This window comes from Pelodiscus sinensis, chromosome 6 (assembly GCF_052426305.1).
Source record: "Pelodiscus sinensis isolate ZL-2025 chromosome 6, ASM5242630v1, whole genome shotgun sequence".
Lineage (NCBI taxonomy): Eukaryota > Metazoa > Chordata > Testudines > Trionychidae > Pelodiscus > Pelodiscus sinensis.
In genome coordinates this window covers 37,075,765-37,089,018 of record NC_143057.1, presented here as the reverse complement: position 1 = coordinate 37,089,018, position 13,254 = coordinate 37,075,765, and the positions used below count along the sequence as shown (strand labels likewise).

Here is a 13,254-nt window from a genome sequence, read left to right as displayed (position 1 = left end):
ACCCATTTGCATTTGTTCTTTGGAACAAATGTTCCCAAGAAGTGGTCTGGCAGCAGATAGGAACTCTGAGGGCATGTCTTCACTGCAATGGAGTTTGATGCTGTGGCAACTGATATTCTGGAATTTGATTTTCTGAGTCGAGTGCTAAATTGAATGCTGAGGGTGCCCCCATCACCGTTGGCACTCCCCACAATCATGAGGCGTAAGGGAAGTCAACGGGAGTATCTCTCCCGTTGACCTCCCACTATAGGGACGGTGCTGAAACTCAGTTGAATGTACATTGTTTCCAGGTATGTCAATTATGTAGCTGAAATTGCGTACTGTAAGCTGACTTTTGCCTGCAGTGTAGACCTGCCTTGAAAAACTTCTCACCTGTATCTGTTATGTTAAACGGATCTTCCATAAGAAAGTAGATTATTATATTTATCCTCTCTAAAGATTTTGTTTTCTGTAGCTCTTGCCTTTTGAAGTTCATCTCCTACATTTACTCTAATTAATTAAGCTAATTTATGAGGCAACGTGGACCTCAATACATTTTGATCTGAAGAGTAAATGTGCCATCTCTGCTGATAGGACGGGTGAAGAAAGATACCAAGTACACGGAAGGAAATAGGCCTGATTATAGCCAGCCTCATCTTTGTTATATAGAACTGACCCAGATTCTAGAGGTACTAGTATGCAAGGGTCCATCTCCATTTGATCATATGTGTCAGGACTCAAGGTTCCACCTTGTGCACTAGGGCCCTCTTTGTCCTAATGGATATTCATTTAAAAAACACACTTTTCTATCCAATTTGCAGGAAACCTTCAGAAGCCCCTGGTGCAGATGTATGCAGAAACACAGCACCACAATATGGATGTCTTTATATCCACTAAGGTATGCCAGGAGGGTGCTTTGTTTCAGGCAAAAATAGGGATAGGAAATCTAGGGAGACAGACATAAAGCAGTACATTAAGTACGTCAGATTTATCCCTGGTGAATCTTCACCGAAGTCAATGGCATTATACCAGGAATGAACTGGGCCCAGTGATCCCAAAGCTACAGAAGTGACCATTCATCTTGAGCAGCTGAGACAAATCAGGGGGAGGGAGCAAAATAATTCAGTGCCATCTCTTGATTGGACAAACTTTTATTCCGTTCCCTTCTTCCTTCTTAATATACTTACTGGGGCATTCAGTATGATCATAAATTTTACTCCATTGATTTGTCATCTTATACTTCCTTTACTCCCCCGTTCCACTTTTCAGTATGAATCCAGCTTCAATTAACATTAATTTGAATCAGAAATTAAGTATTGAATGTTAAGGCTGATTGAAAGCTGCAGGTACACTAGTCCTGTGAGGATTACACAGGTTTCCTATCCAGCATCAATTTCAGTGTCAGATCTACAAGGCCTGTGTCTTTACAGAGGTAGGCTCTACTGACCTTCATCCTTCTTACAAGCCCAAATTTGGGTATCTTCCAAGAGAGGGTTTAGAATAACAAGGAGGACGGTGACATTTGCAGTAGTTCACTTGCTTCCTCATGAAGAACTCAACTTCAGTGTCAGTTGGAAAGAGCAAAAGAAAATCCCTCCCCTACTACTTTAAATGTTTTTATTTTCTGATGCTGTTTGGATCTCTCGCATCACTAACATTCATAATACTCCTGAACCTATTTAGTTTCCATCTGTTATCTGCCTGCTGGGAACAATTTTAATGCATGGCACAAGACTTTTATCCTTGTCAGCTACAGCAGGAGAAGCACTCAGAGTCGTTTGGGGGGTAGCAAGACTAGTGCTGACCAACACAGCAAAACAACTAGTGTACAACTTTGAAAAAAACTGGGATGGGGGAGGGAGGCAACTGCATTGAGAAGAAGGAATGGAAAAATGTCTGTTCGGCAAGGGGGAAGGAAACGGCAAAGCTAAAGGAGGCTGTGCAAAACAGCGGTCTAAGGTGGGACATAATTATTCCAGATGCTGATTCATCCTCATGGGCTGGGTACAGGTAGGTGATTGTATTCTTTTGTTTTTCATGTATTTAATGATACGGCTAGAGAGTCACTCAGGGTGTTACTGGAGAGGGGTTCTGGGTGCTGTCACTCAGCATCAAAAATGGTGGTGTCCTCTCCTCTTCTTTCTAATTTACCTCTAAAATGCAACCCTTTATGAAATATTTTCAGAGTAGATTTTAATGTGTCAATGATGGATGGGGCCCTCCAGAAATCTAAATAGCCTTATATATGGAAAAGCCTTCCTCTTCCATTTCTAATCGCCAAGAATTTTTATCAAATGATATTGCAAGTGACACCAGCTTATAGGACCCCATATTTAGTCAGAGATGGAGAGTTTTTGGCAGAGGATTTTATTAACAAAATGTACTGATATCAAAGATTTCATTAGAGGAAAAGTCAGCAATGGAAAGCACATCTTTTTGTTGTTGGGAAGAGGTATTATTAATGTCACTGCGATGTAAACATATGAAGATAAGGGTCTGGAATTTTGCCACCCCATGGTTTAAAGGCATTCAGCTACACAGTCCTAATGGACAGCAGCTGTTTTACATGTAAAGGATGTAATTTAAAGCAAGTGGTGACTTCGGTGAGAGACAAGTGAGTTCACAGCATACAAGGCCCTTCTGAGTGTGTGTTGCCAAATCCAATGGGCAATTGTTTTGAAAGGGGGATTCTGTCCTGCTTTAGTTCAAGTGTAGTTTTTGTGACTAGCCGAGCCTCAGCCTGTACTCTCTGAGCCTGTATTTTCCTCTTTTGCAGTACATCCAATTTAATCATGTTTAGCACTTTGCAAACAGCACAGCAGATGTTCCCTGTAATGCCGTTTTTAAAGAATGCATAAGAAGCTGCAGCCAGTGACAATTTACCAAATGCCTGTGAAGGAATCCACAGAGCCTCCGACTAACAAGTTTTTTTTCCTGACATCATTTTGGGGGGTGCCAACATTATAAGAACAAAATATTCAGGGGGAAAAAAACACCAGCTATTGCCTGGGGGTAACCTGCTCATCAATGCAGTAGAAACTATAAAGTGAATCTTCATCTACATGTGCTGGATAAGAGCAGCACACACATGTAAAATGTACATCTGCACTTCTAAGATATTTCATCAGTAAACTGTTTCAAATTAAAACCAGATGAGTAATGGTGAAGCAATGAGATTTTTCCTGCATTCAGTAAAAACAGCTGGTATTGCTGCTATTAATCATGAGCGTGTGCATGTAACGCTCTTGTAAATCTGAGAAAAGTGTCTCAGTCAGGTAGCAGCTATGTATGGCACCCTCTGGGATTTGTCTGTAGAAAAACCCCAAATGATTTGCTGCCGAGGCATCCTTATATTACCTGTGCACTTGCATGGATTTATTCAGGCACACCCTATGAAGAATCAAGCATTGCTTCACTTTGCCCTAGCTAAAGATGTTATATCATAACAAAACTCATTCCTGTATGACAAAATGACATTTAAAAGTACATACTCAACTCACTAATATTTAGTGTCCCTAAACTGTAGAGTTTATTCTCTGCCTATTAAATGAAAATAAACATGTATGAAAATAAAACCTTCCAACAATCTGAAAGCACCCACTTTTGAACTCCATTGTAAGGAAAGGATTGTTAGGGACTGTAATTCATTTGCTAATCCTGGCTCCCCCAAAATACAGATATTATTTATTATATTCCTAAGAGCTGTGAACTGATATTAACTGAATCTGACTGGAAAGCTAATACATCTCAGAAGTCTGCATGAGAAAGGGATTGTTGGTGTGTCTGTATGTGATAGGATTTGCTCTTTCATGAATAATTTGTTTCTGGAAAAGGGCAGAACATAAAAGGCCTTTTCAGAGTCTTTGTTTTGAGGTTAGCATTCTGATAACCATGTAGGATGGGAAGCAGTCTTGCATTTCCATGCTTTGTACGTATATATCTTTTACATCATTTCTTTCTCACTTGCAAGCTCAGAAAATTATTGCCTTTTAAAGGAGCAAGGGTTACAAATAGGATGATTGCATTAAATTCTGTACCCGTATGACATATTAATCATCACAAGAGGTGAGCAGTGAACACTGGAATGTCTTTATCTCCCATAGCAATGAGTCAGCTATGACACATGAAAGGTTGGATGCTAAAGTAAGCTCTAGTAAAACCCAAGGGTTTATACCAACTTATTTTATTTGGTTATATTTATTTGGACTATTTTAACATTTTTCATCTTGAAGCTTCCATGGAAGAACCACTGCACAAAAACACGATAAAAAAGAAAAAAGAGCCACCTCCACACAGAAAACCAAACCTAAGTCGCAACTGTTTAGAAGGACAGAATCCATCTTTGTATGAATCAACAAAGAAATAAGTTCTGTATGACACATGCAGATTAATTCTAAGGCACTGATAACAGTGGTATCTCAATACTGAAAATATGATGAAGCTAAAGAATTCAGAACAAAGGGTGTTTTCCCTCTTCTTTTTATGTGCAAATTTATATGCAATTAAGGGTTTTTTAAAAGTATTTATGGACATCTCTCCTGGGGAAAGATTTTAGTGAGGTGAGTCTTCCACTTCAATCTGAACAAAACCATGTTTGGAGTCCATCTGTCTCTTTCACCAAGGACCTCCATAGCTAGTGTTCTGCCACTATGAATGCTCTGCTGGCCATGTCAAAGAGCTGACCCCTGGTTCTTTGTAGCTGCATTATCTGAATGCAGCTACAAAGGCTCAGATGCCTTGAACTTCTGAGGCCATCTCTGAAGTAGCCAGGTTCCAATTGTTCATTGTTCGTGAAATGAGGTTTACCGCCGTCGAAAGAAAAGCTGCGTTCTTTCGATTTAATTTCAAAAGAACGCGGCTGCAGTCTAGATGCAGGTGAAGTTTTTTCGAAAAAAGGCTACTTTTTTCGAAAAAAACCCCTGAGTCTGGACACAGCCTTACAGCTTTGCCCTAGTCCTTTCCTAATACAGTATTGACTATAGTCCTCACTGCTCATAACTGCTTCATTTCCCCCATCAATTCCAACTCTCCAACAAAGTAATTAGGTGCCTATGAGTGTTAACACACCTGCATGGGTTATTTGACTCTTCTCTGTGTAAACTACCATCTCACCCCAGGTTCTGACTGAATTGCAAAGTTGCATAGTGTTCCTGTACCTGTTAGCCAATAGCTGCGACTTTGTTCCGGAAGGAGAGGTTAGGAAAATTGCCAAGTCTCCACGCCGAGGATGGGTGATAGTGATGCGCACAACTACATGCTCCAAGTAGATCACATGGTGGTTGGAATTATCTGAACAGCCAGTGGCTTTGTACACTGAGTAGACCTGGCTGTTGGGCCGTATCGTTCTGTAACAAATAGAGATCAATAGCAAAGTTATTTCAGGCTTGCACTCTGGAGAATGGAATTGAATCATCCTTATATGGCATTTATTGGTCAGTGACAGAGTACTAATTTTTAGTTTAAAGTAGAAAACGTTAGCATTATCTTAGTTACCAGGCATGGACAGCTATTAGTGACTAGCGGAGGTTTGATGATGGCATCAGAAAATGTCATGCCTGGCTCCATGGTTAAGTAATATTGACTATTATGTATTAGATTGTGAATATCATTAATAGTGAATTGGATCCTTATCTGGTATAAAATGTCATAGCTTCCCTGAAATGTGCCAATTTTCAGCAGCCGAGGATCTAGCCCATTCAATACATCATTCATTTTTTGTCAGTTTAGGGCTTTGGAAGTGCATCTGAAGACTGTTTTCTCACTGTATGTGCCCAGCCTGTTCTGTAGCCACAAAGAACATCAAACTCCCCCCAGCACTGTCCTGCCAATGTGCCTCATCATGTTTTGCAGAGATCTCCTTTAAGTGAGTGGAAAGGAGCTTATTTTTTTGTGACTGAAATTTTAATGACGAGGACACTGGATTGAAACCACAAACTTGCTTTACAGAAGCGACAAAAACACTTTCTGCAAACAGCTCTTTGATGAAAACAACCTGGGGATGGATACTGTGCTAATAATCCAGAGACTCCTTTCCCCCCTACAAATGCCCAGCATCACCCAGTCTGCCTTTATACTTAAATTTCTTGGGTTATTCCTTAAACTGATCCCTTTTCTGGTAGTACATAGCATAAGTTTTAGGTGTTAGCATCCCTGACTGTAACATGGGAGGACTGATTAAATGTCCTCTCGATGTCCATTCTGAGTTACATTTTTATGATATACCAGAGGCAAGATAGCTCTCATATGGCAAATTCAAAGAGACTGCAAGGAAAGGTGTACTGTATCAACTCCTTTACATGAATTATATGAACCACCATTTACAACATGTATTACTTGGCTTGGTGATCTGTGTTTTCCACACACACATGCTGTTGAGGAACTGTTGTCCATTTTTCTGCTTCCATCACCATAGCTTCAGCATCCATCAGTCCAAATCCATAGAGATGGCTCACTGTCAGATATAAACAGAGTGGTTACAATCACAACAAAGCCCATGGCTGTTTTGCTAAGAGATGCATCATTAATTATTGTAGTCATCAGCTACAGGCTCTTGCTTCATTTTCTCGTCTTCATTTCTTTTCATCAGAGGCACCCAAAGTTTCCTCATCAAGAGCTGCTCTAGCAATAAGAGCTATATCTAATTTGCACAAAACAGAACATATTGCAGCTATTCAGATATTCACAGCAGACATGGCCTATGGAGACTACAGATCCCAGCTTGCACTGCTTCATCATGAACCGAATTGCCCAGTAGCATTCCATGGAATTCAGCCCAGTCTTCTACCACAAACCTGAAAAAAATGTTAATAGATGGAAGCAGCCAGAAGTGTGTGATCTCTGAGTATTCAAATGACTCAAAACTACAGCTACTATTATAGCCATAGTCTGAGGGTGGCTGACTCTCTGTGCTTTTGCAATTTACACAGGCCCAGACTTTGGCATTTAGGGTTGCCAGATGGTTTAACCAAAAATACTGACCTCCCCCCCAAAAAAAGCACTGGGGAAAAAATTCGTTGGGGGGGGCAGGGTAGAAGGGAGACCAAAGTTGTTGAGGAAAAAAAAAGGACCCCAAGAGTTAGGCAAAAAAAAAGTTAAAAAATAAAACAGCCTGGCCCTTTCAGTACATGCAGAGTCAGAATAGAGATAGGAACAGGGGAACGGTTGAGCACTAAGACCCAGGGAAAGCATTGCTTCCCCTTGGTCTTTAGGCTTTTTGCCGGTGGCCATTTTGTTTTCTTGACCAAGCCGGAATGCAGCTTCCCTGCGGAACCAGGTAAGCAGAGGGTCTGGGGGTGGGAGGTGTTGGGGGCCCCAGGGGGAGAGGGTGAGTAGAGGCTGGAGACTGGGCCCAGTTGCCAAGTGTGTCACAGGGTTACCAGATGTCTGGTATTTTTGCCTCCTGGCAGGGAAAATAACCAGAAAATACTGGACATTTTAGGTGTCCAGTATTTTCTGACATTTTTTTACTTGACAGGAGGCAAAAATACCAGACATCTGGCAACCCTATTGGCATTTAGATGTTGGTACAATCCCTTCCTTGCTTTTCTGTGTAGATGTAGCCTCATTTTTGTTGAGATGGTGCAGTATGCTCCTTCTCTGCAGCCAGCCAGCTCTTCCCTCCATTCCTGGGATAGTGTGTACAAGGAGGGTGAAAGTCATGCCTAGCCCTTGCACAGGGTGCAAAGCAGAGGAGGGGAAGTTCCTTGCTCCATTGCTTCTGCACACCTAAGAGAAGCAGGGACAATGAAACCAACAGAGAAGATGTAACTGTGTAACTCCTTGCATTTCTAACACAAACCGTTTTAAAGTGTAAAGTGACCGTGCTGCAGACTGTTCATTGTAAAGAATTTCCTTTGTGTGAGAATTTCAGTTTCCTGCCATAAATGGTAATTAAGTTCGACATCTCAAAAGAAAGCTTAAAAATATTATCTTCCCCAGTTTTAGGTGAAGCCACAATTGAACCCTGATGCATTAAATATATGGAGGCCATGAGATGTAAGACAGATTTTCTTTCCTGCCCTGCAAACTTTTGTTTTGACATTTTAATGTGAGAGTCTTGCGAATATGAACTTGATCCCATTGTCTCTCAGGCATGTCAATTTCTTTGCATACCTACTCTGAAAGGGTAGAAAGCTGCAACTGATTTTTTTTTTGAAAAAATAAAGAACATAAAATGTCTGGTAATTAAAATGGTCAGCAATACGCAACTTCACAGCATGCATTGAACATGTCACCCGGTGACGTGTTAATCAGTCATGCTTTTTTTTTTTTGTTCCAATCAAAACAGGAGTTGGCAAGTGATTAATTAAAAGGGACTGCAAACCTCAGTGACTATCTGCTATAGCTGTACAAATCTATATATTTGGTAGATTTTTTTGGGTAGAGGTAGTAGAAGTAGAAGATTAAGGAAGCAAGTACTTTTAAATCACAACATTGCATCAATAAATCAGTTTGGACTGCTACCACAGACAGAACTACAGACAAACCATCTGAAAAAACATAAATGCTATATTCATCTCTAACATGACATAACAAGGTATACTTTGCAGAAGGTATATGAAACCAGCCTCCAATTAAACCCAAACCAGAACTTAAAGGATTACATCTAACATCCCGCCCCACACAACCCTTCCTTCCTCTCGCCCCGCAATCCTGTTAAACAAATGACAGCTCAAAGTATAAAATTGATCTGATGTTAATGATCACATCTTCCAAATATCTAACAATATCTGACAATATCTAATGCTGGCTGAAACAGCCAACTGAAGAGCATTTTTGAATGGAAAATCCTTTGAGACATAATGGCCATGTCTACACTAGGAAACTATTTAAAAATAACTAGATTTGACTTAATAACTCCCAATTTTACAGAATTGAAATTGTGTGTCCCCAGTACAGGGAAGCCTTGAAATTAGTCTGAGGCAGGCTCCATTAATGTGGACATACTACCTCAACTTAGAGCCCCAGGAAGCACCGGGGAGTAATCAATTCAAATTAATGTGGGGAGTAGTTATTTCAAAATAGTGGCACCAGAGCACCCACGCTAACACTATTTTGAAATGTGTTATTTCCCAAGAAAAGCAGGAGTACAGATTTTGAAATAAGTGGCCTGTTCAAAATAAATAAAATAACAGGCTTGGTAGTGTGGACACTCTGTTTATAAAGTCGATCGGGGGGAGGGGGTCAATTAGAAATAAGTCCCTAGTGTAAACTAGGGCAACGTGCATTCAATGAACTCTTATTCTTACAGTTGCCTTGAGTAGTCCCAAACTCAAGGGCGCACAGAATGGAACCATGCATTTAAAGAGAGCTAAAACATGGCTCTTATAAGTGACTGAGTAGCTAATATTCTCATGATAAAACAAACAGGTTCACAGTGTATGGTTTCCAAGACCTGATGGGACCCTTATGATCATTTAGTTTCCTGTGTTACACAGGCCCTAGAACTCCCAAAAATAATTCCTAGAGCAGACCTTTTAGAAAAAAAGACATCCAATGGGTCATTGTTTCAATGATTAATTGCCTTCACTGAAATAAATGTATACCTTATTTTCAGTCTGAATTTATCTTCCAGATAGTGGATTGCTATACCTTTCTCTGTGAAATCATTATTATTTGTTTCCCATGTAAGAACTTACAAACTGTAATCAAGTCCTTTTCTTTTTAAAAGATAAGTAGATTGAGCTCCTACAGTATATGGTGAAAAGGTGTGTTTTCTAATCCTTTAATCATTCCTGTGACTCTTCTCTGAACTCTCTTTCATCAACATTTTCCTTGATTTGTGGGCACCAGAACAGGACACAGTGTTTAACAGTGATTGCAACAGTACCAAATACAGTGGTAAAATAACCTCTCAACTCCTATTTGACACTCCCCTGTTTATGCATCCAAGGTTTACATAACAACAACATAAGAATGGCTATACTGGGTCAGACCAAAGGTCCATCTAGCCCAGTATCCTGTCTGCTGACAGTGGCTAAAGCCAGATGCCCCAGAGGGAGTGAGCAGAACAGGTAATCATCAAGTGATCCCTTTCCTGTCATCCATTTCCAGCCCCTGACAAACAGAGGAAAGGGACACCATTCCTATCCATTTTGGCTAATAAGTATTGATGGACCTAACCTCCATGAATGTATCTAGTTTTTTCTTGAACCCTATTAAAGTTAAGTAAAGGTTGCATTAGATTTTGGGGCCATGCTATCACAGTGGAAACACATGTTCAGCTGATTAACTATCATGACTCCCGAATCTTTTTTTTTCAGTCACTGCTTCCCACAATAGAGTGCCCCAACATGTAAGTATGGCTGGCATTATTTGCTCCAGATGTACACAATGACATTTAGCCATATTAAAACACACATTGTTTGCCTGTACTGAGTTCACTAAGTGATCCAGATCACTCTGTATCATCCGTCTACTTTATTATTAATCACTTATCCAAGTTTTGTGTCAGTGATGATATTATGATTTCTTCTAGATCACCGATAAAAATATCCCGAAACAGATACCTATGGGACTCAACTAGACACCCTCACACTTGGCAATGATTTCCCTTTTACAATTAGATTTATCAGTTAGCCATCTGTTAATCTATTTAATGTGTGCAATATTAATTGTATATCATTCTAGGTTGTTTAATCAAAATGTTATGTGGTACTAAGTCAAATGCCTTAGTATTGATACGAAAACTTAGATTTCGCTATTATTTTTATCAACCAAATTTATAATCTCATCAAACACAGATAGGCTGTGTCTACACTGGCATGAATTTCCGGAACTGCTTAAAACAGAATACTATTCCGTTTTCAGTTTTTCTGGAAAAGGAGCATCTACATTGGCAGGCTGCTTTTCCGGAAAAACCCTTTTTCCGGAAAAGCGTCTGTGGCCAATGTAGACGTGCTTTTCCGGAAAAGAGCCCCGATCGCCATTTTCGCGATCGGGGCTTTTTTCCGGAAAAGACTACTGGGCTGTCTACACTGGCCCTTTTCTGGAACAGTGTTCTGGAATAAGGACTTATGCCCGAGTGGGAGCAGAATAGTTTTTCCGGAATAGCGGCTGATTTTGTACAGTAGAGCGTTGTTACTTTTCCGTAAATTCAAGAGCCAGTGTAGACAGCTCACAGCTTATCCCGGAAAAGCGGCTGATTTTCCGGAATAAGTGGCCCAGTGTAGACACAGCCATAAAGATTTTTTTTCACAGGATCTAACTGCCATAAAGCCATGTAGATTAGCATTCATTATATTACTCGACTTTAATTCTTTATTAATTGAGTCCAGTATCAGCTGCTGCATTATCTTGCCCCATTTGATGTCTGACCGACAGATCTACAATTATCCAGGCCATCCCATTTACCCCTTTAAAATATTGACAGTTACTGGCTTTCTTCCAGTCTTCTGAAACTTTTCCCAGTGCTTGTGTACAACATTAATGGCCCAGCATTTAAAAGACCTCATTGGCCAGGTCTTTTAATACTCTTAGATACAAGCTATCTGGACCTGCTGATTTAAAAATGCTAAACTTAAGTAGCATACTCTTGATATACTACTGAAATGGAAAAGGTGTTCCCAGAATTATATGATATTTCATCATCATTTTTTCTCAAATAAAGAACAGAAATGCAAATAATAATTCTATCCTTTCCATCTAGAAATGGAACAACATTATTGTCAGGATTCTTTTTTCCCAATATACTTTCTTCTTTCTATCCTTCACTTCCTTTCTAAATCAGGTCAGTATTTTAAACAATCCAGCCTTCATTGTCAATTATGGAATTCTGAGCACCAAGTGAAGTATTCTTAAACAATTCCCAATTATAATTTTCATATTAAATTCTTCCTCAGAGCTGACTTTGGCTCATAATTCTTTTCAGCTTTGTGAAACTGACTCTTTTAAAGCACCAAATATATATATATTGTTGATTTAGACTTTATTGTGTTGCGTATTATAAATATGATCAAATCCTGATATTTGTATTTGAGCGGCCATTAATTTTTACTTTTGTGATCAGTTCCTCTTCTTCTGTCAAGATGTGGTTTAACACAGAATTCCTTCATGTTGATTGCACACTCCTTGAGCTAAGATATTGATATGTGTACTATTTTGAAATTCCAAGGGTATTTCAGTATTGGCAGTATAAGACCTTAAGGCTCTTTCCACCAACTTTTGAATTGTCTCTATGGAAAAATACTGAAAATGTTTACTACAAAAATGCATAGACTAGGAAAAAAGATCACCAATACCATATGAGGACAAATAAACCCTGGGCTGAGAAATTCCTCATTTCATAAATGCTGCCACTGGAGTCTGAGGTTAAGTGAAAAAGCTCTTGGGTACAAGTCTCTTCATGGGGAAAGAGGATCTTTTAGTCAGGATACAGTTATCTAACTATCTGTTTTTATATGCCTAGCACTGTGGTGTGCAAGTCACTCTGTTCATCCGGACTAGGACGAGCTGTAGGAGTAGAAGTGGCTCCCCACATGCCTATCAATTGTGTAAACGTAAGTGGTAAAGTTCCAAATTTCATCAAGAGGGAATCAGGTCTGGGTTAGTGACCCCCCCCCCCCCATTACTTAATAGAGAAATCTTTAGAATAACTAATGGAAAAGTGATAGAAATGTAGCCGTGTTAGTCTGGTGTAGCTGAAACAAAAAACAGGACTATGTAGCACTATAAAGTGGTAGATGGAAATGTAGATTTTTGATTTGAGGAGAAGCAGTTGGCATACTTGACATGTTGGGAGGCACGGAGAAGGCAGAGCCAAACCATTCACTCCTGACCCATCTGAGCGGGAGGATGAGTAGCAGACTTTAGCGGCAACTGTGGCCTCTTCCAGGATACCCCTGCTCAGGCAGGCTTCTGGTTGAGCCCAAAGTTGTTTCATCTACTGTACTTACACCCTGAATTTACTGAGGAACCACAGCCTGAATATTCACACTTAAAAGAGCTGGTTTAAAATATTTACAGACCTCCCACAGACTATCTTTCCTACCTTTAAAACCTATTTTTAAAATGAAGTTGTGCCCATTTCTCATTCTGGGAGGGGAAAAAAATATTAGCACCCAGGGTGATGGTGTTTATGTTAATTGCTTCTCACCATCATTATACTTAATATTTGCAAGAAAGAGGAAAAGTAGGAGTATGCACAAGTATACACTTTCTTGAAAAGCATTCCCACATCCAAATCAAGTCTGTGGTGCTCCTAAGGACTTCTTTGTGGAAAGCTTCCAGACAGCTGATATTTGGCTGTCTGAAGAGCCTACACTTCAAAGCCCTTGA

The 13,254-nt window shown here is 39.9% G+C and overlaps 1 protein-coding gene across 3 annotated transcripts in view; it reads right to left on the bottom strand.

Annotated features, from left to right (window-relative positions):
* The window catches only part of PCSK5 (proprotein convertase subtilisin/kexin type 5), a 336,184-nt gene that overhangs the window by 110,802 nt on the left and 212,128 nt on the right, over positions 1 to 13,254 (bottom strand). For all 3 annotated transcript variants that reach the window (XM_075931728.2, XM_025178860.3, XM_075931730.2), the window contains 2 exons: positions 6,313 to 6,430; positions 5,136 to 5,324 (listed from right to left, as the gene is read on the bottom strand). In XM_075931728.2, the coding sequence (XP_075787843.2) occupies positions 5,136 to 5,324; positions 6,313 to 6,430 (307 nt within the window). The remainder of the gene's footprint in view (positions 1 to 5,135; positions 5,325 to 6,312; positions 6,431 to 13,254) is intronic.